Raw genomic sequence first — 23,562 nt, forward strand, 5'->3', positions numbered from 1 at the left:
CTTACAATTAGCACATTGAACTCCATTAGAAAATTGCGTTTCACAAGATGCACAACACTGCATGATTGCCAAATTGAATTGAACTAAAGGTTGACAATCTATGAAATTCACTCTGCGAACGAGAATGTATGGACTACCCACTTGAAACTTGAATTTATATTTTTTGAAATTATTATGAATATATTTTATAAGTACGAATTAAAAATAGCACAACAGGAACAAACTTTGATTGACAGATCTTTTTATTTTTTTTATTTTTTTGTGTTTTTTAGACCGTTTAGGTACTTTAATTAAATATTATTTATGGAAGAGCTAATAACGGTGCGAATGCGTCATCGATCGACAACGAACGACGGCGAACTGATTATACTTGTTGAAATATGCTAAAAACAAAAACGAACATACATTTTTGCTATTAAGTATCGTATACGCCGTGGGAATGTTGCAAAGTTCTATGTACAAGGAAGACATTCATCGCAGACAGGTTGTATTATACATTTTGCAATAACATACTTACGTAGTGGGGATTTTCAATAGAAAACCGTTGGTTATTTTTGTAATATAATTGTTTTAAAAAGAATATATACTAGATCTACGAACGGCATGCATAATATATTTCGAAAACAAGAACAATGACGGTAAAAACAAATATCTTGCCAACAGAATTGGAATAAAAATTGAAAAAGGAAAGGGGAAAGTAAATAAATGCGTGACTGTAATAATGTAAAGTATATCGTATTAGCCCCGATATCGTTTATTTTTTATCCAGTATCGATGACAGAGTTGGAGGTGGCTGTATGAGACGAGACTCGATGGAGGCCCGAGACCGGAGTGGAGAGTGGCTATAATAAATATAACGGGTCAGTTAACAGTGTGCGGCCCAGCGCCGCGGTTGCTGGTCGCTTTGTGCGCCGTTAGGTCCATTTTCAATTTTGACATTTATAAAAAATACAAATATCAAACTGTCAACGACCGACTGTCAACGGCCAGAGTGAGGTTAGAACCAACGCAGTTGTTGTATGAGATATATTGTCGATGTAAATACGAGGAAAATTATTTGAAAACGCATAAATAAACCGGCAATTGACAGCTACATATACGTGAGACATTTTCCTAGTCACGTGAAGTTTCACCGAGCGTGTGTCAATTTGCACGACTGCGATAATTACCTTAGCTAAATTTTATTGACGTTTCCGTGGTTATATCTCGTTTGAATGTATCACAAATAATTTACAATTTTTTATTTGCATTAGAAATTTTTCATTTTTTTTTTACTTATTTATTTATTTATTTATATAGCAAACTGCTAATACATATAACACAAAATAACAACAAAAAAATATAAATCATCTTCCACAAAGGTATCCATTAACACCCTTCAAAAAAACTTGTTAAAATTGTTCTTCAAATTCGTACTAATTTTACCAGAACAGTATTGGTTTTTTGGGTATCTGTTCTGGTGAGTCGGGAGATAAAACCAGTACACTTTTATATGTGAAAAATTAGTCCTACAAAAATAATCTTATAATCCTACAAAAATATTGACAAATTATATATAAATATGTTGTTTACATTTATCAGAAACAAATGCACCAGCCGAACGATTTTTTGAATGATGAACAATGTATAGTCCAGTGATAAAACGAAATTGAATGTTGAAACCTTAAAATGTTTGCTTATCACTTTTTTAAGAGCATTCAAGAAAATGAATTAATTATTTCATAAATGTGCGTTTATGATTGTTAATCTTCGTTTTAAATAATTGAAGTATTTAAGAATATGTTTTGGGAAAAAATGCCCTGGTTTTGAATATGGAAAAAATTGTGACCTCATATTCTATGTACACGTATATATGTAGGGTACACGTATGTATGTACATATGTAGGATAACGAGGCTCCAAGTTTTCATCTGGATTCTTAGGGTTTCAATACCGATCTCTTGGTTTTGTAATGATGTCTAAAATCTTAACCAAAGAACTTGTATGTAACCATAAAAAAATTTTCCCCCCAAAATAAAATCTTAAGTTGGTTATATCAATGGAAAAAAATGCTTAAATGTGATTTTTCATATAAAAAAAATCTTTTATAGTACTAACTACCTATAGAATATCTCTTACTATATGTACCCATATACAGATGAATTATGAGAGTCTCTAGTTTTCAACTTAAAACCATCTAATTTGGTATATTATTTCTTGATACTTTAGCTTAGAAATTTTCGTCTTTTATTATTTTGAGCAACGCCGGAAAATATATAGTGTATAATAAAATAAACTTATTCTAGTAAATAGAATCATTTTTTTGTAGATTTTTCTAATTATTATGAATGTTAATATTTGGCATATAAAGTTATCAACATGTATGAATCATTTTGTACAAAGTAAATGGAGGTACATTTCTAAAATACATATACAGTAGGACTTTGAATATCCAAATATAAAACATTTCAAATTTTATCAAATAAAAATAGCGAACTTTTCGTCTATATTTTGTGTATATTTTCATGTGATTCGTTCAAAAGCGATCCTCGTGATAACTAATATCTATTTTTTAATAACAATTATTGTGTCAAAAGCGAAATTTTATCTTCTTTTCTTCCACTCTCAGCTATCCAAATCATCTTAATCCCTATTTAGTGTTGATACGTGAGGTTCTATTGCATTTTTAAAATGCTAATAATAATTTCAGAAGCCACGTATGTTTAAATTGTGTTTACATTTTACAAAACCGGCTCTCTGATTCGTTTGACGATTCTGTAAATTATAGATAGCCATCTCGTGATATATTTTATCTCAGATGTATTTTTACTAACATTAAATGGAGATATCATATTAGAAAAATATTGGTCTTCATATTAAATTTTTAAATCATTTTGTTCCTCCTTTGAACACTTTCATTCATATAAAGCAAATTTTCTTACATCAACGACAATACATAGAAAATCTGTCAATATATTTATCCATATGTATTATATGTACATACATATGTATATACTTACTGCTTATAATATAAACATTTATGAAAAGATTCAGTTTATTTAAGTCATACTTTTCTGATGTAACAAAAAAAAACAATTATATATGAAGAATGTTGACTTGTGTTGCCCGGTATCTTATTGTTTAGCTGCTAAGCTAGTAATAAATAAGTATGCATATACATATAAACATACACTCCATTAACGAATAGTTAAGATACATATGATTACAACTTATATACATAATTAGCTCAATTTTTTGTGAAAGAAAGCTAATAAGTTCCAGCATATACATACATACGATTTATATCTTACAAGACTAATTCACAGATATTTGCAACTTTTAAATAATTAATGATGGATCTTATCTTGGACAAACATATTTTAAATTTTGTATCCATACATATATGCATATGTAGTTTTATTATGTCGATTTTCAGGTGTAAACAAATTATGCATAACAAATTCTATTCATTTTATTTATTTCGTCATGGTTAAAAATTGGTATTAAAATTTAGTTTCGAGTGTTTCAACTCAAATTATTGAGTTCCTAGTTTGTAGATGATTAATAAAATGTGTACTTATATGGAGTCTAATTTGCATATTGGGTTCAGTGTATACAGAATTACTTTCTACGTTACCTTGGGTACATGGGGCTTTAGCCTTTGATTGAATTTGTAAACAATGGAAACAGTGTGTTCCACTTAAATATAACAATGCTTCGTGCTAAATCTAGGCTATGAAATGCAACCTGCAAGAATATTTCGTATGGGCCTACTGTAATTGCGTTTAAAACGTGTCAACTTTATTGTTTAGTAAATCAAGCACGTCACTTCTGTAATACAATGTTTGTATGCGTTACATATTTAGAAAATTTGTATTTCACTTCCGTTCCACCTAAAAGAGAGATGGTTTTTGAATTACTAATGACTTCATTACCGATTGAATTATGTTTGAAGTATTTTTTGATTATAAAACTTTTTGGTTATATCTACTTGGTTTTCTTTTTCAGGCGATGGAACCAGGAATAATTTGCTTTCAACATTGTGGTCCAAAAATATTCTGCAAAGCGTTACCTGAAAAGTGTCCAATATGTTGCGATGACTTATCCATTGCAAATTTTGGCCTATTACCATTTAGGTTACATTTGATATTTTAATATTATACTTTTTCATTCCATAAATGTATTTTAAAATAAATGTTATAATTTTATTACAGAGTTCCATATCCATTTGTTAAGGCTTCACAATATTCATGTGCCGTATTAATTAAACCAACCAATGGCGATTTTTTAAAGTAAACCTCGTTTATATCATACTATATTGTACCTACACTTTTTAGCAATTGTTATTTCACAATTACTTTTGTATTTTCAGTGAGTATTTCAATTCCAAAGATCTACACATAGGAATAACTACATCAACGGGTATAATAATTGAATTTGATAGAAAAGGCTTACAAAAAAGAGGATTGTATTGGGACCAGTGTCTATTAATTGGGCAGTTACCATCTTCTTGGTCTGATCATTGGGATGATGTCTTAGTGAAGGTATTCATTGATTAATTCGATGCACGTATGTATGTGTATGTGGTGTTAATATTGATTCATTCAAATTTAAACGACATTTGTTGTATTTTAAGATTTGTAAGCAACCGTGTTGGACTTCAGACAGCTATAAAGAAGAATCTTTCAACTGTTACACATTTGTGTTAGCGTTTTTGAGAGAGTTAAACTGTGGAGCTATGTCGGAAGCTGCAACAAGTCGTACAACATTTTGTGAAAAATTCATCGTGCCACGTACTACGGCCGCTGGAAAATACATATCCTTGTATAGAAGGTTGAGAGACAATGGACATTTTGTCCATTGGCAAGAAAATAAAAAGAAACAAGAAAAACTTAGAAATTAACTTAACATATTATATGTATACCAAATTTAAAAATTAATATATCACAAAAATACATGATAGTAAACGAAAAATACAAATCCTAATATTAATTTTGTATTCGTTTTATATAATAATTAGTAGTACATAGTTTTGCAATGAATTTAACTTTTAATTTATTTGTATACTATTTTATGAATGACGAGCGCTAATTTTATTATTTATATGGAATTTCCAATCAGTGCAGTTATTTTAATTTCGTAATATAACGAATTAAATTTTGACTATGGACAGTATTAATTAAATTTATAATAATATAATAGTAATATTCATAGCTAGTTCGTTTTTTTTTTTTTGATTACTACCTGGTAGTACATGAAGTCATACATCATTTTAAAACTTGTGCATTTTTGTAATAGTACATACAATACTGTGTAATTTCATATCGATTTACAAAAATGTCGAAATCTTAAAAAATGGTTCCTTATAAATAATTATGATGTCTTATCTACTTAGCTATTTTTATTCAGATGTATTACAAATATTTCAATTTATAGTACAAAACTTAGTTGTGTCATTCAATTATTGAAATATTTTATTTTTATACACATTAAATGACAAAGAAATTACTATATTTTTATTTTTAACTCATCCTTGTCCTCTTTCGCTAATATATTTTAGGAATTAAAAACTAAATACTGATTTGTCAAAGATATTTAATTTATTAATTAAAATCAGTAATTATTTTAAATATACACAGATATAAAGCAATTTTATAATATTTGAACATTGACCATACATATATAATATTAATTTAAATAGGTACTGTATTTGAAAATGGTAATGAAAGCTGTTTAATGTACTTTCACCTTTTCAGATGTTACTCCAACCCAGAAGACACCTCCGTTAAGTGCAATGGTTGCGCTGTAATAAAATTTAGATTATATTTAATCTGCATTAGTACATATTTAAAATGATCGGAAGAAAACAAAATATGAATCACTTTATTTTGCATGTAAATGTGAGTCCTTTCTTTCTAAAATAAGCGTACATTAAAACTAATGTAATTAAAGCACTCACCGGAAGTTGATTTCATCTTTGAAGTCTTTTGGTGCAACCCAAGTGACAGTGAAACTCCTCTTATCTTCCTTCTCATCGTGTTGCTTGTGGGTTACTGCACTCTGAATTATTAAATCAAAAATATTATAATTTAACCATTTATTTAAAACTTGCTGTCTATTTTTTATTTATTATATCTACGCCAAAAAAAGATTGCTAATTTATACAATTTTTTTTAAGGAAAACAACCCACACATGTATAGGTGTTCATTCACATTTTGAATGATTGTATCAATTATACTATAGGTATGGGTAAAAATGAATAATATGAACGCAATGATAATAAACGTATTATGCGTTTTACTATCGTCCCTAAATGAAATATTATACATATGTTAATTGTTAAATTGCTATAATTTTTGATTGAGCAAGTATTGCTTATGTATATTCCAATATTACTAAACAATTAATTGTAAAATGATTACTCAATGGCAATCAAAGACACGGGATCATTAACATAATGAATGTTTGAAGTATTACATGCATACAATTTGCATTATGCAGTATGAGGTAACTACAGTTCATGATTGTGTAGAGTAGACAGCAAACGAGATGGCATCAGCACATAAATCAATAGCTAACTTTTACCGTATACCATTCACATCTTCCCTTGGAGTTTAATAAAAGTCACAGCTATACAGGTTTTTTTACAAGATACGGTTGTTCATTCGATTCGTAGATTTTGGATGAACGACCTCCATTACTTACGCAATACATTTACAAATGTTGAAGTTGAAGCACTTACAAAGACGTACCAGAAGACCTTCGATTAGAAGTTTCGCGTGACTAACTTGCTAGCATCAGTTCAAATCCAGCAACAATAAATACTGTGATCTCGTAATATTGTAATCGATGCCGTATTTTCAAAGATTTTCCACCACCACGGCCTTGATCTATGAACCATCCCGTCGAGCTATAGGCGAATTATGCAAATGTATCGACTCACGTGTACAATTTTGCACGCGGATTCAAGTGAAAGGAAGTTTTTAGACGATCAAATTGATTTTTAATTCATTACATCTTAAATACACTACTATTATACCAATTCCTCAAGCCGGTGACGTCGACCAGTATTTATTATTAGACATTGTATGTAATGTAATTTGATTTAATCTGTGAAAATTCAGTGTAATTATAACAGCATTAACGATAATTGCAAATATTGACTAAAAATATATCGTTAAAACTGGTTTATATGAAATACGACGTAACGTATCGAAAGGAGGACAAGTAGAATTCCAACAATTTGAGATGAACGTTTAAGGCAGATTGCGCTATGCTGCAATTCAAATTTAAATGTCACCACATGGTTTCACTCACCGCTGGTTCTTTGCCGCAATCCAGAGTCTGCACAAAGGGGTCTTTGGCATCTACTTTGAATTGGCCGACGCGTTTGGATCCTTGACGTGCTTGGATCATAAAGCCTCTGATTTTATCAGCGGAGGTCTTTCCTGAAATGGTGAGTTGGACCTCGTCTCCGGATCTGATGGCTTTGCGACTCAGTTGCAAATTGTAAGGAGCATCAGATGTTTGAGGATCTGTATGATGCTGAGGAGTCATATCCTCGCAAGCATCTGCGGGAGCTCCGCTGGAATAAGCCAAAGCATGGCCGACCAAAGCAACGGCGAAGAAGACGAACACGAACTTGAAAGCCATCCTGAATAATAATTGAAACAAATCATTTTTAATACAAAAACCAAAGGAGAATTAATCTGAAACTTACATAAATATCGGTAGTAAATTAACTTTTGATGTAATCAAATTTATGTTTCTTTCAACTACATAAAAATCAATTCAAAAGCAAATGAATAATTTTATTTTAAATGTAATATAAAAATATTTGAAAGTATAATTTGTACTTAAGAGGGCTGAACACCAGCGCCTTGTCCATACAAACGTATTAGACTTCTCCCTTCCTTAATTATGGCACTAGAGAAATTATTTTTTTAAATGCCATGGATATCCACCATTGGGTTGCATCTATCGTTTTATTTTTTTGATTAGTTATTTTTTATAGGAGCTAGAAGCCGCCAAACATCAATAAAATCGCCTCTTTTTTACACCCACGAAAAGAGTCCAGCGTGCTTATTTAACGGTCGATTTTAAAAAAGATACGCATGTAGTTGCACAGAAAATATCTTTCTCGTACCGATGATGAAATTTTTTTAAAAATTGATCGAGTTTCGGAGGAGAAAATAGGAGAATACGAAACCTCGATTTTGTCAATTTAAAATACGTTTTATCTGGTCGAAGCGCAACTGACGCATTCACTCAATATATATATTGTTATGTATTGTCGCATTCACTCAATATATATATTGATATGTGTTGTCGCATTCACTCAATATATATATCGAAGAAAGGAACGGCAACAAAATTAAGGTTTCGGATGTAAAGCCCTCTTAATTACAATATACATACATATTTAAGAATTACAAAAAATATTAAAATGTAAATTTTTTTTCATGTAAGCAAGTAGGTATGTAGATGGTTAAAAAATGGTTTACCTTGTTCTCTTAACTACTCAGCGATCAGAAAAAAATTCAATAATTTTTTTAAATGAATTTTCACAGTAAAAAACTCGTCGTACTTGATCTGTTCAATGATTCGAGTCTGTTTCAATGATCGGAAAATATATGAAACGATGGTTGAAATTTTAACTATAGTGAATTAACCGGTTCGGTCCGTTGGTTTAATTAAAATTGAAGAGCATTGTGTAACTGTTGCACTTTTGATTGCAACACGTCAAAATTGAAATATTACATACACTTTCACAATCGTTGGCCAATTTTTGCGTTAACAGAACGTTAGATTTATAGCCATTATATAATAATAATCAAAATATGGAAAAAGTAAAAATATGAAAATATTTTATATTATTAAATACATATTATTCAGTGAGCATTAGCAATGATAAAATATATACAAATAATTACCTGATTTGATTGATCCGTTTCGATCGAAGTCAAAACAAGGAGTGCGACGAGAAGTGTTGTCGTCGTGCCTTTTTACATTTCTCCCACTATCAGGGGATACTGTGTAATAGAGCTTTAACACCTTCAACACCGCGACGTTATGTATGATTACCACGTATAATATATGATAAATAATCTGATTTAACCGACTTTTAATTTAATTTAGCCAGCAATATGTCTCAGTGGTTGCGTTTATGTTTAGCACCGAGAGGTTAGTGGGTTCGATCTCATGCTAATCTTTAGTACTGCTGGTCAGACTTGGATATTTGTGACTCCAAGTCGACCGTTTCTTATCAGAGTTTGCAAATTCATCTGATTCCATTGTTGAAACGGTCCCTCTATCAAATTGGCAAACATCATCCTACCCACTGTCACACATATCTGAATTTGATTTATGTACGATATGTAAAAATGTATGTACAAGTCTAAATCCATAGATATCTCTATGGATTAATTAATTGTTAATTTCGTGTTCTTCAGCCTTTCGAAATACAACGATTTATGTAATAAAAATGCTGCAATGTTTGTAATTAATTGTGAAGGAAGGCTCATTGGGGTCTACCTGTTAGATCTTTCTGGTGTATATCTATGTATGTAAAATAAAATAAAATAAAAATATGTGTGTACGAACAAAATATAGGCAGAAAACCATAAAATTAAATTAACCAAACGAACATTCCAATATTTTGACTGCTTTAAGGTTCGCTCGTTTTTTTACGTCTCAATAACCTAACCTAACCTAACCTAACCTAACCCCCTGGAGTGTATTCGGTGATATTCTATCCTTGTATTGGCATAAGTTTGACAGTGATCGTTAACGGTGACCCATATTTGAAAAAAATAAGAGAAACTCGTATAAATAATAAGATCGAACGAATTAATAATGATATGAAGATACGTCTCTTACCGCTAGAGTAAACTAACGCGCCTCGTGCCGCACTTTTGAGTGTGTTCTTATCATTAGTTAGATATTATTATTAACAATATGTACAAATCCTTTGTACATATTGTTTGTTTTTTAAGAATTGAATTTAAATGAAATGAAATAAAATTTAATGGAAATATATATAAAATATGAAATATAAATTAAGATCTGTGATTAAAATATGAAATATATTTAAAATTATATCACAGGTACTGAACGTGTTAAATAATAATTGGTAATCACTGTTTGAATACCGCGAATCTATTGGGTGTTTTTGTTACGATCACATGGGTACTACATATTTACAAGGACAGGAATTGTATTCAAATAATAATTTTACAAATTTTATATTTCTTGCATGTGTTTTAATAATCATGTTTATAGCAATTGCATGAATTTTATAATTAATATTTTTACTTGTCTTTTCTTCTCATAATACAACTGATGATATATTGTATTATATTATATATGTACATACATATAGGGATTGCAATACCGAAAGTACCGAAACCAGTAGTACCGGTATTTGACCGAAAACAACCCTATGGTAATACCGGTATTTAAAAAAGAAATACCGATAATATCGATTTTTTTCAAATTTGTACATTTTATTTGTCGAAAATGGGTATAAACCACAAAACTCCATGGCTAAAAACTACAAAAACGACATTATATCTTTGTCTTTAAAATTGTTTTAATTTTTACTGTTTTCCGATACATATCGTTAAATACAATATTCGGCAACATTTTCGGTCTCAAGTTCGCAAACCTATTCAATTTTAATTGAAATAAGAAAATGTTTTAAATCATGACAAGACTAGGCCTAATTTTCTAATAAGTGTATGGAAAAAAATATATAATTTGTCTTTCAACAACAACTAATTCCCCAGCTGATGGTTGATTGTTCGTTTGCATTTCCAGTGAGCGATGATAGGGTATCTGATAAACTTAAGTCGGAATTACAAAAAAAAAACAAATATTAAAAATCGCACAAAAAAAAACACTAGTTTCTGCGAAACATTATAATCCTATATATCTGGGACGTACCTACTTTACAATATTGTACTCGAATATTCTGTATTTGAATGTTTGGGCTTCGCGTATATTTTTTCAATAAACATATTGAAAAATGGAAGCGGTACTCGGCATATTGAAAGCAATGTTATTTTTTATTAAAAACTAGCTGAACCCGGCATGCGCTGCAATGCCAGAATAAGGCATGCAATTCCCGTTCCCGTTGCGTTCCCGTTTCAAGTGATGATTGGAGCTAACTAACTCAACTAACGTCTCTTCGATGTCGTGTCGTCTTAAACCAACTGGTAACGTGGTTACCAGCAAACACATTTCCTTTGCTACACAATGGCGCTTCATACTTTCGCGTCGGTAATATCGTAATTACGAATATTATTTTTAGAGGTTTCTTTTCGTTTTTTTTCACAGTAAGCTTCCCGGACATGCATACAACAAATCCTGAAAGTTCCATCGTAATCGGTAGAGTGGTTTAGGAGCCTATACGAGACAGACAGACAGACAGACAAACAGACATTCAATTTTATATATATACATATATATACATTAATTAACTTAAAAATAATACTGAAAGTGCCGGTAATACCGGTATCGTTTTTTTTATTATTTCGATGATACCGGTATCCGAAATTACGGTGTTTTTGCAATCCCTACATTGTACTTAGTATGGATTTAATAAATATTTTAACTGTTGGAGGAATTACTTCTATATATAAAATTTCACCAATGAATATAAATAATTATTTATTTTGGCATTCGAATGACAATTTTAAATAGAGGAACATATGCTTTTTAATTGTAAGTAATTATTTTTCAATTTCCTCTTGTTAAGCAATATACTTTTTATTGGATAATTGAAAGCGGAAAGAAGACGTCTTTGACCTGTTTTTGATGGACATCAACTTATTGCTAATTTGAAATTTAAATTTGCTTTTAATCTATGATAGAAAAAAATAATGAATAATATTTAATATGTATCTAAAACGTTTTTCCTATCATTGTTTGAACCAGATTCCATTTATAAATGCGAATATAACTCACATTTTCCTGCATTTACTGCATGTAAGTACATACTCGTAATCATAATACGTAGATTAATATATAATAATAATAATTTTATATACGCAATAGGGAAATTTTAAATAAAAAGTATCCAGCCACTGTATTATATATAATTTCGTAACGAATATCTACATATGTATGTACATATAATGGGTACATATGTTGTATTGAGAATCCGGAATGTGTGTAAATAGGCAATTCCAAATTAATTTACGTGTTATACATTTAATTTAATATAATGTACAAATATTTTGAATTTTAGCTGAATCAAAAGTTTTCTATTTTTATATGACTTAATAAGTGTTGTTTTGTGAAATTCACACATTCAATGCTAAACAGTTGCGTAAATTGAAAATCAAAGTCGAAAACATGTCTTCGAAATTTTGAGATCATTGCCATATAGTTCATAATCCACGTAATATTGACAGCATATAAAAATGTCATTGTATCAAATATACGTGACCAAAGAATGTCATTGAATACAGGTGTTTAAATGATATGATATTTTATTAGGCACGTACAAAAATATTCAAACATTCTAAATCCTCACTAAATGAATTTTACTGCGATATGTACCAGTGACGTGGCGTGACTTTTTTAAACAGGGGACTAGGTATGGAAAAAAAACTAAAAACAAAATATATTTTTCATTTCAGGCAACAATAATATAATATGAATTTCATATATACATACATACATTCATTTTTTTCATAAATTACACTGTTCAGAGACGAAATATTAATTTTCTTATAAATCTATGCCCAGTGAACACGAATCTGGTAATAAAAAATGTTGATTGGATCGAGATTCGGAGATATATGTGTTTTTTAAATCGAAAACAAAAAATTGTGTGGCCAGAACACTATCCCAATAAATATGTTTCAATAGAAAATACTCAATATAAAATAGTATTAACAGTGGGAAAAAATCGTACTTTTGACTTTTGATTTGAACTGGACGACTACTTAGAGAGATTTGAAAGCTGAAAAGTACTACAAATGAAAGATAAAATATTCGACTATGGATTCCAATATTCATTTTGAACAGGAAATTGACAGATTTTAAGACATCGACCGAACAATATAAAAAAATCGCGCGATTTAAAAAACACACATGTCTCCGAATCTCGATCCAATCAAAATTTTTTATTACCAGATTCGTGTTCACTGTTATAATCTGTCTTGAATTATAATAATCTGTCTTTAAGTGATGAGTATAATTTTTAATTTTTGTGCAGAAATAACAGAAATATCCTAAAGTAGTTGATCTTTTTAATAACATTTTTTTTGGCTTCAAACGTTAATCTTCAATCGATAATGCAACCGATAAACCGATAATCGACCGATAATGCAACATTTCAAAGACTCGTAATTTGTTTCCGTGCTGATTTGTTCTGAGGGAATCGCTTCGTGAGCAATATGGCAAGGGGACTAGCCTTGCCATATTTGTATTCTCAAGTTCTGTCTAAATGTGTTATTTTAACAAAAAAAAAAAAATCGGAATGATATTTGATAGGCACAAATCAAAATATGAATTGAGACTGCAAGGCCGTGCAAGTGAACGACGCGGCGGACCATACAATAACAATCCACCACGACGGGTAGGGCCGATTCCGGTATCCGAACTTCGCTAATCTGAGTGAATATTATCAATATAACGATTTGAATTTATTGTTGATATTTTTAAATTTTAGGTAAAAGATTTTATGGGACTAGCCTAGTCCCTCTGGTCCAATGATGGCACGCCAACAATATTTGTAGGTACATAATACGTATTACTTTTTCTTCTTACACCATCACATTCGTTAAATTAACCAAATGAATGATATTTTTGTATTAACGTCTTATAATTCTACACATATGTATGTTTATATGTACATATGTGTGCATAGACGTATGCAAATATTTTTGTTAATGTGATTCATATTTTTTCTCCATTTTGATTATGCACGATTTCACGTTTTAATCAATGAAAAATATATGGCTCCTTCAATACGGTTTATTTTGTATCACGTACTAGTGATAAACAAGTATCTAGAACACGTACAAAACAGCACTCGCAAGTACTCCAGATTCGTTTTTTGTTCAATAATACAAAAATAAAATACTAAATGCAAGTATGCATGTAATATTGTATGCAAAGCTATTATCCTTGGTAGCTTAAGAGACAATAGTGTAGCAAAGAAATTCAAATTCGTGAGAAGGCATTCAAGCTAAAATCATGTTCACCGTTGTGTCCATTTACCTTAATTTTTAACATTTTTTTATTGTACAGTTAGAATTTGAAAAACAATCGAAACAAATTTGCGGTTTAAGTACTTACGTATGTATGCAAAATTTCAATGAAATGACCATGAGAGTGCTAAAAAACACTACAAGCAAATAGCGTGTTTAAATTAAATCAGTGCAGCAATTACGTTACCTTTTAAATATGTATGACCATATTAGGGTTAAATAAATATGCTCAATTGGTACATACAGATACATATTGCATCTGGAATTTATCTAATTTATTGAGTATTTATTAATACAATATATATTACATACACGTATACTATCCATCATGTATGGTAAAAGCGTAGCTAAATATCGCTTAAAATGTATAAATATGCGATTTTCAGAACATAAGTTAGAATTGGGTTATTTTTCCATTATTTTAGGAGTAACTTATGAATTTTCTTGATGTAACTTGAAAGCAGCAGTAAAAATATTTACCGTATTTGATTTTAGACATTCCTATTTACACGGGAATATGTATGTCTTCTGTTTTAGTAAGTTTTATCCGATTTTCCAGGGCCGTGGAGTTCGAATGACCTAGGAAAATTTTGACTTGAATTAAATAATTGAAAAAAAATTGTGGATAATTTGTGTAAATTTTATTTTATGTAGCAAATATTTTGCGATTCTAATAGGACCCTGATTTCAAGTTCACAGTTTGACTATGCGATTGCTAGTTTTACTTGTTCAATGATACTCGGCCTAGAGTTTTATAATTTATTACATATACATATCTACATACATATATCCGGAAATCGCTTTTATTCAAGATAAGATAATCTTAAAGATTATCTTATCTTGAATAAAAGACCAGCCAGGTTGACTATTAAAAGTAAAACAACCAGCTTGACTATTAAAAGTAAAACAACCAGCTTGACTATTAAAAAATGTTGTCCACTCTCCCTTTGCAAAATTTTTAAGATTTAAATAAATACGCCGCAGGCGAAAAAACGCTACTTCCGCCTGTGCCATTATTTAGCCTTTAAACTCGTGTGAGGTCACTGAATATTTTTTAATCGATATCACCAATGAAAACACGAAATTCATTATATCAATTTTTAAATTTAAAGATTTTATCTAATATCATTTTTTACGCTAGAGCAAATCAAGAAACGGGTCGACGATTTTCGAAAATCTTAACAACCCATAATTTTCAACGTAAATATTGTCGCTCATAAAATACGTACAATACTATAGTTTTTGCTATTTACTACCATCAAAATTTATAAAAAAATCACGTGGGTTTGTTTCATGTATGTATGTAGTTGGGAAATACTGAAATAAAGTTTTCCTCACATTTATGTACACACGTACATACATATTTCCATCCCCAAATACACAGGCATACAGACACACAGACACACAGACACACAGACACACACACACACACACACACACACACACACACACACATTTTTTCTAGATCATGAAAACGTGATCAGTAGAGACCCGTATTTTGGATATCTATGTTTGTCAATTTTAGCATTTTCATTTTGCATTTTAGCGTTTTAGGGCATTAAAATGTTAGCATATATTTTTATGAAGAGTTTAATTTAAAATAATAAAAAATATCGATGAATTTTTATAAAATTTATATACCTACATACATATATACAATTTAAAGACAATAAAACCATTAAAAAATAATAGAAAAATTCAAAAATATTTTGAAATTTAAATTAGAATAAAAAAAACATGAATATAAAAATACAAAGACAAAAAATATGAATATAAAGATATAATACCAATTAAAATTGATACATATTTCTACAGATTCTTTTTTGAGATTCGTGCGACAATCGGTAACAGTTACATATGTATATTGTATTTACTAAAATACCTTTCAGCATCCACACTATTGACGGGACACCAAATAGATTTTAGAGCGGCACAACCAAACTCTTCATATTTAATTTTTGTTGCCATCAATAATAGCAATATATCCGGCGTGGATTCACTTTTTAAATTCTCTATTAATTGTCTAAAAAGTGCTGATATCCTTCCAAACATTGAGCCCCTGTTAATACATTAAACAATAGCAGGTTTCTAAAAAACAAAACTGTTTCTTTAATATTAATATTAGATTTTGTACCTGCCATAGATGGATTGAATAGTTTACTGAATGTTCGGAGGAATAGATTTGTCTCATTTAGTCTTGAGTGCGAGTCTATGTAGTTTTAAGACGCTTTTTTGAGCAGCCTTTTGTATACACAGCTCCAACTGTTTTCTTTTATTTACAGTAGTAGACAAAAGCAGTTGCTTGGTTTCGACAGGAAAAACACCGTATATAGTAAACTGCAAGCTCTGTTTTATCCCCTCAATTTCTGCACATAATAAATGGGCAAAGGGATAGGAAGACCCTTCTAAATTATCTATTAATTTTATAAATTTTATGCAAATTTCACTTTTGTTTGTTATTTTAGCATCTATTCGCATATTTTACGAATTTAGCATTTATTAGCATCTATTCCAAATTTTAGCATCAATTAAGCATTAATAGCAAAGCGCCCAAAATACGGGTCTCTAGTGATCAGTAATCGATTTTGAGTTCGAATCAGTCTAAATCTCGAGTTCGAATTTTCGCATGATCACTGTATATGTAGTAATTTTATATACAAGTATATATGTAGCAATTTTATATTTAGTAATTTTATATTTAATTTCACTGATATGATCGTAAAATCGTCACCTTATTACATAAATTTATTTTCACGTCAAATTTCAACAGTACATAGATTAAGGTGACCATTCGTACTGATTTTACCAGGACAGTGCTGCTTTTTTTGTGTATCTGTCCTGGTAAGTCGTGAGATAAAACCATTACGCTCTTTTATGTAATAGAATTTTTTATATAATACATAGATGGATAAATATGCAAATTCTTCGGCGAAAATGATGTCTCCTGCAAAAATATTGGGAAATTAGTCAAATGTTGTTTCAGGAACAAATGCACCAGCCGAAGGATTTTTACTTTGATGGACAATATATAATAGTATTAGCTGAACTCGGCATGCGTTGCAATGCCAGAATAAGGCATGCAATTCCTGTTCTCGTTCCCGTTGCGTATGTGAAAATATATTTTCACTAGTGAAAATATATTTATACCAATTCAAAGAGTGAAAATGTATCAAACAATGGATTTACAACGTTTAACTCTATAAATTTAACCGTAATAATCCAATCTTAAATGAATAAGGCCAATCCTTACCTAACCTAACCTATCCTAACCCTTAAATAATACCAACCCTAACAATCTAATCTTAAATGAATAAAACCAACCCTGAAAATGTAACTGGTTATGATTAGTCACCGGAGCCTGAGGGGGCCGTGTATTGTTCAAAGGTTGTAAATGCATTGTTAAAGGTTTGCGGAACAATGGATAGCACTGTGACTATCCTACCTCTAGTTATGATTTCACTGAAACCTCAGTGAAAATATATTTACATTTGAAATATAATTTCACTGTAACACAGCGGTTTCCAAACTTTATGCTACTATGCCTCCCTAAAAAAAACTTTTTTTTCCGCGCCTTTTATTTTTTAATAGATATAATAATATAGAGACGTTTTAAATAATGAACCTTTATTTTAAAAAAAAAATACTGAACACTACAATAGACAGAATAATAAAAAGGTTTTGCTATAACATAAATTTATACGAACACGTATATTTATTTTTATATTAAATTACTAATTAAACTATTTATTGGCACAAAGTTTATCAAATCCTGGGGGCAATATGGAGAGTGCCACTCGTAACTCCTTTTCGACTATTAACCTGGTTCGATATTTGGTTTTCATTGCAGCTAGTGCCGAAAAGCCCGTTTCGCATAAATAAGACGTTACAAACAGTGCCGGCCGGCCCAATGGCGCCCTCGGGCAATTTTTTCTAAGCACCCTGGCCGCGCACTAGGCAGCCAATCCCACATACGGTGGTTAATTGGAGCCCGCGCACTAGGCAGCCAAGAATTCCTGGCTGCGGCAGCCAATAGATCGCGTACGATTGCACGGCAGCCAGCTGGCTGCATGCAGCCAGAGCCTGCAAGGTAGAATGTATGTGGCTAGTATGTGGCTGCCTTCAGTCTCCGCGCACTTGACGTAGCAGCCAGAAGTTTTACGCCGCGGATAGCGAATAGAATCCCAGAGACTGTGTGACCTTTCAAGGATTATCTGTAACGGATATCTGTTCACGGATTAAATCGTAAGGCAATATGGGATATGTCTTCAGAAGAATATAGTGATCGAGATGTGAAAAGACGAAGATGGTAGGAAATCACAAATACAAAGTGTGAGGAAAGCTTGTTTTTATTAATCTTACATATATGTTTACCATCGATGGCACCAATGCAATTGGGAAAATTTGCATTTTTATTGAAACCATTTGCTATCTCAATCCATCTTTCTCCATTCAATTCTGGAAACGCTGTTTGTTTGAATGAATGAATCCAAAATCTTCTCTTTGCTTTGCGTTTCTTACGAAACAAGAGGTAAATAATTGTTTCTTCTACGCTTGACGGAAAGGTGACTACTGGCCGTCGACTCTGGCTGCCGAAACTGGCTGCTCAATATTTTGACTGCGGCAGCCTGGCTGCCTAGTGCGCGGCCAGCCTTAGAAAATTATTTTTTTATTAAAAAGTTTTGGCGCCTCCCCTGGCAGTAGTCCGCGCCTCCCAGTTTGGAAGCCGCTGCTGTAACATATATGTACATACGTAATTTTTTAAAACTTTTATCACGTAGATCTGTGTATTATTTCTAAAATAAAACATTTGAATAAATTCAAGTTCACTGCCATCTATGAAAATACTTTAAAACTAATATAAAAATGCAATAGTTTAAAAAATAGTTGCTAGTCGCGCAAGCGGCGCTAAATTTGACAGTTGGTTTCGCAAAGTGGGGGGGCGCGGCTGAGCATCGAGTCATTGAGATTCAGTTAGATGTAAGTTGTTGGCGAGTGCAGTCGGGATCGAAGCGCGCGAAGAAGAAGATCGGCGATTCGCCATGTCGCCGGTCGTCTTGGCGGTGGTGGCCGTCATCCTCTGCGTTCTCTTCAGGATCCTGAACGTCAACAGCCAAGCGCACAAACCCCTCCTGCACGCCCGCGATCGCAACTTCCTCGAGACCCTGGTCCACATCGCGCCTATGCTCGGACAACAGTAAGTCTCCCCAACCGCACCCTCGCCACCCACCACCCACCACCCACCACCCAACCACCCCACACCCAACCACCCCACACCCACTTTTCATTCATCCCGCTCTGCTTGCTTTCGATCTGCCCTCTACACGTCTGTACACATCCGAATAGCCTCAGTACGACGAACTCTGACATTTCATCTATGAAATGTATCATTTTCATGTACTAATTGTATATTTTTCTTAGCTTTAGACGTGTCCGAGACGTATACTTACGAGCACTTGTGCAATTTTCATGCGACCTTTAAGTTTTTGCTTAAATGCGTTCAGTTTGTGCAATTCTACGACATAACCTTAAATTGTCGAATTGCTATTTGGTGCAGCTCTCATAGAAGCTATGAAATTAACGTCTCGTGATGAGACGTTCACTGAACGTTCGTTGTTCTTTGTTACGATATATTATATGTAAACGATTTCAAATCATAATATGCAAATACTATATGGAGTATTTATATAATTGTACGAAATATCACATACGTGCTGTATATGATCTCTCGTAGAACCTACGAGAGACGAATAAATCGATTCGTTTTTTGAGAATCCTTTGTCAAATGGGATCATATTGGCAAAAATGAACAAAGCTTCACATATGGTAGGTACATATCGAGGCGGATCGGTCCGTTATTTAACAATGTTTTGAATCCTCGAAAGACAATGACACACAACTAGGATTACCCGATCAATGGTATTGAAGACTTTCTGTTGACATCAAGTTGCTAGTCTCTAAGAAAACTACTATGGCAAACAAATGGGTACATATCTGTCGATTGGTATGCAGGAAAATCTCTTCGTGTATGTCCACCTTAAGATTGCTATTTAAAAATATGGTATTTGAATATATTTAAGCTGTTTCATTGTTTGTAAATATGTATGTTCATACTGTTTTTTTTATACAGCGAGGTGAGATCAAATAAACGACATTTTAAACACACATGCTAGATCTATGTTTATAATAAAATGTATTTAAATATGCTGAAATTGCCCCTCTCGTTTATACTTCTGCAAGAACAAAGGTTTATTTTTAGAAATTCAATATTTTAATGATGGCACTTTGAATTACTTTAAAATTTCGTTCCATGTATGCCAATAGGTATATAAAAATCGGTGTTTGTCTGTCTATCACGTATGCGTTTCTATACCATTCAACCGATTGCGATGAAACTTACATAAGTTATTGTATGCATGCCCACGATGGTTTCTGTAAAAAAATCGCCCAAAAACGGGAATTACATGCGTTATTGTGGCATTACAACGAATGCTGGGTTCAGCTAGTGCAGTATAAATGTTTCAGTTTATATTTTAGAGGAAATTTTCTTTGTACGGAGCACAATATGTTGATTACTATGTAGATTCATGTACATATGCACATAAGAATTATGGATATTTGATTTAAAATTTTCATTTTTATGTGCTTACACTTATTTTATTTTGCATTAGAAATCTCTAGTGTTTTTTTTATGTTTAAATTGTATATTTTAAAATTAATTAATAACAAAAAAAAATCATAAAGAGTCATATTTGAATTTTATTTATGCATTGTTTCAGACAAATCAGACGAAAATACATTTTTCCAAAATGGTGCATACAATGCAGAATGTCGTAGTTACATGAACATAATTTAAGAAACGCTGATATGCGTATTGATAAGTGTGTTTACTTATTTTTTGTAGAGTTCAAGCACTAATTATTTTACATATAATATTCAAAATTAAAAAAAAATTGGTTCATATTTTGTTGAATTCAAACAAAACATTGATTAGATAATAGCACTGTGAATATTATTTGAGGAATCTTCCTATATGCCGAAGGCGTAAAGAAAGCGGTATTTTCTCCCACGTTTGTGTACTTCTAATATTTAAATGTTCACCGCTTCAAGTTGGCACAAAATCTCTGTATTATTCTTTCATTCATGATATTCGTTGTGGCGAACGTACATATTGAGAACACGCAATCTTCAAATTATAATAGAACAGTTCAAATATTTACTTCGGTCGAATACGTATTTAAGTGATTGCGTAGGCTCGTCCGCAAAATTGGAAACGAAATCTTCAATTTGCTTTTGCGATAATCGCGAGCACTTTCAGAATCTGTAATTCAATTAGAATTCGTCTTTTCGGCGGGAACGACTGCTAAAAGCGAATTTATTTGCCTAGGGAAACTTTTAGCATTATTCAGCAATGGTCTGAAAGTCGAGTCATATTTTATAATCTACTACACTTCGGTGACTCGATTTGTCTGTATAGAATATTTTATGTATACATTATACATGTACGTTTTTTCTCAAGTATGTAAATAAACATAAATGCCAAGCTGGATAATCTAAAGCTGGCTACGTATCAGGGTTGTCCACAAGCCATCCTATCCATTATAAAGTACATACATTACCGTCGCAGAAGTCATTACAGTGCGCGACTCACACCGGCAGTAAAAATTACTATTTTTATTGTTCATTAATACATAAGTTGTATCAATCGATTTTTAAAGTGAAAATTGTAAAGTGACTATTAGCCAGCGGCATAGCTCGGTGGTTGCGCTAATGCCAATCACTGAGAGGTTCCCGGGTTCAAGCCCTGGATTGACCTCGATACTTTAGTATTTGGATATTTGTGACTCCAAGTCGATCGTTTCCTTTTTATATGGTTTAATTGTTGAAACTGTTCATCATCAATTTGGCAAAACCATCCTGCGCTCTAAATAACCACTGAGCATGATTTCAAATTTATAAACTATAAACATATATATACGTATAAATTTCATACCATAGCTGTCGCCCAGGGGAAACCCGTAATGGCATCGTCAAATATAAAATTAGTAGAAGTGATGTATGCCGAGTTGGTTTAGGGCGAAAACACACAGAGAGGCACGTGGCACTTGTTTTTTTTTTTTAGTTCTCGTGGCTTCCAACTGAGAAGTGCGTTCCTATTGTTAATTCGTACTGTCTTATTATTTCGACAAGTCTCTCTTACATTTCTTCAAATATGGGAGTCGCCGCTATCGATCACTATCAGACTGGGTGCCGCAGGAAGGATTATGCGTGCTAGCGGTTTTTTTACATGTTTGTTTTCTCTTCTCTGTGTGTTTTCGCCTTTACACCCTGTTCAATGTGAAACTATGTAATGTAATCAACGTACCCACTATACGTTTTTAAAACGCTTTCGTTGTGGACTTCCTTGGTTTAAGCAGTCTATGACGTATGTATGTAGATACATACTGTAATGTAAGATAAAATGTTTGAAAGAAGCCATTATGACAGTAATTTGCTCTCTTCGCTTGTTGGCGACATAAATGCTTTTAGTTTTTAGTCTTAACTCGTCACTACCGTGACATTCAACGTCTCATTTCATTCAACCGTTTTGTATATAAATATGTATAATATGCTTTTCAGAAAGGTAATCTACATCCTTTTAATAATTTTAATACTGTCATTTCTAGATACAACAGTGTAAAATGTAGGTATATATTTTCTATACAGTTTATTTTGTTTGTTTCATAAGGTGTTGATTTTTTCGATTTGGTTGATTTGATTTCAATTTACACAATTCTTACCTCTAAACAATAAACGGATATATGTATGTATGTATCTCTGTTGGAGTGTTTCCGTTTTACGAGTTATTTGTTGGGTATTTATTGGTGGTAATTATCGGTAATCAGTCAATGTTCGATCCTCTGTGTGCAATCCCTTTATTGTGCAATCAATCGACCTACAGGTTCTATTTGCTAAAATGGCAACTGAGACCTGCGACATTTGTCATCGTTAACGAGTGATTTTTGTACTTTTTATTCAGTTGACGATCGCGTGTTGAGTTGGATTTTTTTTTAATTGTACCTTCAGACATTTCTCATTCTCGTCGCTGGGATGATTAATGAACTCAATTTTGGCTCGTTTTTTTTACGTTATTTTTCACTGACTATTTTCATAACGGAGAAATTTAGTGGATAATTTATTCGCATTACTTTTTGATGAAATCTTATCTTTCGCTTTTTACAGAAAAAAAAATTATCGTTTTATTTGTGGCCGTCGAGTATATCGTAAAATTGAGATTACATTTTTAATGTTGTTTTAACTGAAATCTCATTATAAAAATTCAATTTATTTCATCATATAAAAAAATAAATTATACAAAAACTCT

General features: G+C 31.8%; 3 protein-coding genes across 5 annotated transcripts in view; 2 read left to right on the plus strand and 1 right to left on the minus strand.

Moving 5' to 3' along the window:
- The first annotated feature begins 776 nt into the window (after nt 1-776).
- On the plus strand, nt 777-5,486 carry LOC143910596 (MKRN2 opposite strand protein). Of its 3 annotated transcripts, none has more exons than XM_077429131.1 (5): nt 777-860; nt 3,987-4,114; nt 4,193-4,270; nt 4,351-4,522; nt 4,615-5,476. In XM_077429131.1, exons 2-5 carry the CDS (start codon nt 3,990-3,992, stop codon nt 4,879-4,881), a joined length of 642 nt encoding a protein of 213 aa, XP_077285257.1. In that variant the 5' UTR covers nt 777-860; nt 3,987-3,989; the 3' UTR covers nt 4,882-5,476. The 3 variants fall into 3 exon arrangements, with proteins under 3 accessions (XP_077285257.1, XP_077285256.1, XP_077285258.1); XM_077429130.1 differs by having other exon boundaries at nt 830-996; nt 4,615-5,486; XM_077429132.1 differs by lacking the exon at nt 777-860 and adding an exon at nt 965-1,100.
- Nucleotides 5,487-5,555: 69 nt separating this feature from the next.
- Nucleotides 5,556-9,007, minus strand: LOC143910978 (putative defense protein Hdd11). The gene is made up of 4 exons (XM_077429643.1): nt 8,913-9,007; nt 7,297-7,633; nt 5,938-6,038; nt 5,556-5,781 (listed from the first exon to the last, which is right to left on the minus strand). Exons 2-4 carry the CDS (start codon nt 7,630-7,632, stop codon nt 5,712-5,714), a joined length of 507 nt encoding a protein of 168 aa, XP_077285769.1. The 5' UTR covers nt 7,633; nt 8,913-9,007; the 3' UTR covers nt 5,556-5,711.
- A 10,169-nt stretch (nt 9,008-19,176) lies between these two features.
- Nucleotides 19,177-23,562, plus strand: part of Hydr2 (abhydrolase domain-containing protein 2) — a 33,752-nt gene continuing 29,366 nt past the window's right edge. Inside the window, exon 1 of the mRNA XM_077429634.1 lies at nt 19,177-19,395. Coding sequence (XP_077285760.1) covers nt 19,241-19,395 — 155 coding nt within the window. The 5' untranslated portion in view covers nt 19,177-19,240. The remainder of the gene's footprint in view (nt 19,396-23,562) is intronic.

Source organism: Arctopsyche grandis, chromosome 4 (assembly GCF_051622035.1).
Source record: "Arctopsyche grandis isolate Sample6627 chromosome 4, ASM5162203v2, whole genome shotgun sequence".
Lineage (NCBI taxonomy): Eukaryota > Metazoa > Arthropoda > Insecta > Trichoptera > Hydropsychidae > Arctopsyche > Arctopsyche grandis.

What these genes read in the sequence shown, in the direction of transcription:
- LOC143910978 (XM_077429643.1), bottom strand. Translation starts at nt 7,632, where the DNA reads ATGGCTTTCAAGTTCGTGTTCGTCTTCTTCGCCGTTGCTTTGGTCGGC. An exon ending in ATTGCGGCAAAGAACCAGCG is followed by an intron (nt 6,039 to 7,296) that starts GTGAGTGAAACC and finishes TTAATAATTCAG; the next exon opens with AGTGCAGTAACCCACAAGCA. An exon ending in AAAGATGAAATCAACTTCCG is followed by an intron (nt 5,782 to 5,937) that starts GTGAGTGCTTTA and finishes ATTTTATTACAG; the next exon opens with CGCAACCATTGCACTTAACG.
- LOC143910596 (XM_077429131.1), top strand. Translation starts at nt 3,990, where the DNA reads ATGGAACCAGGAATAATTTGCTTTCAACATTGTGGTCCAAAAATATTC. An exon ending in TTTGGCCTATTACCATTTAG is followed by an intron (nt 4,115 to 4,192) that starts GTTACATTTGAT and finishes ATTTTATTACAG; the next exon opens with AGTTCCATATCCATTTGTTA. An exon ending in GGGATGATGTCTTAGTGAAG is followed by an intron (nt 4,523 to 4,614) that starts GTATTCATTGAT and finishes TTGTATTTTAAG; the next exon opens with ATTTGTAAGCAACCGTGTTG.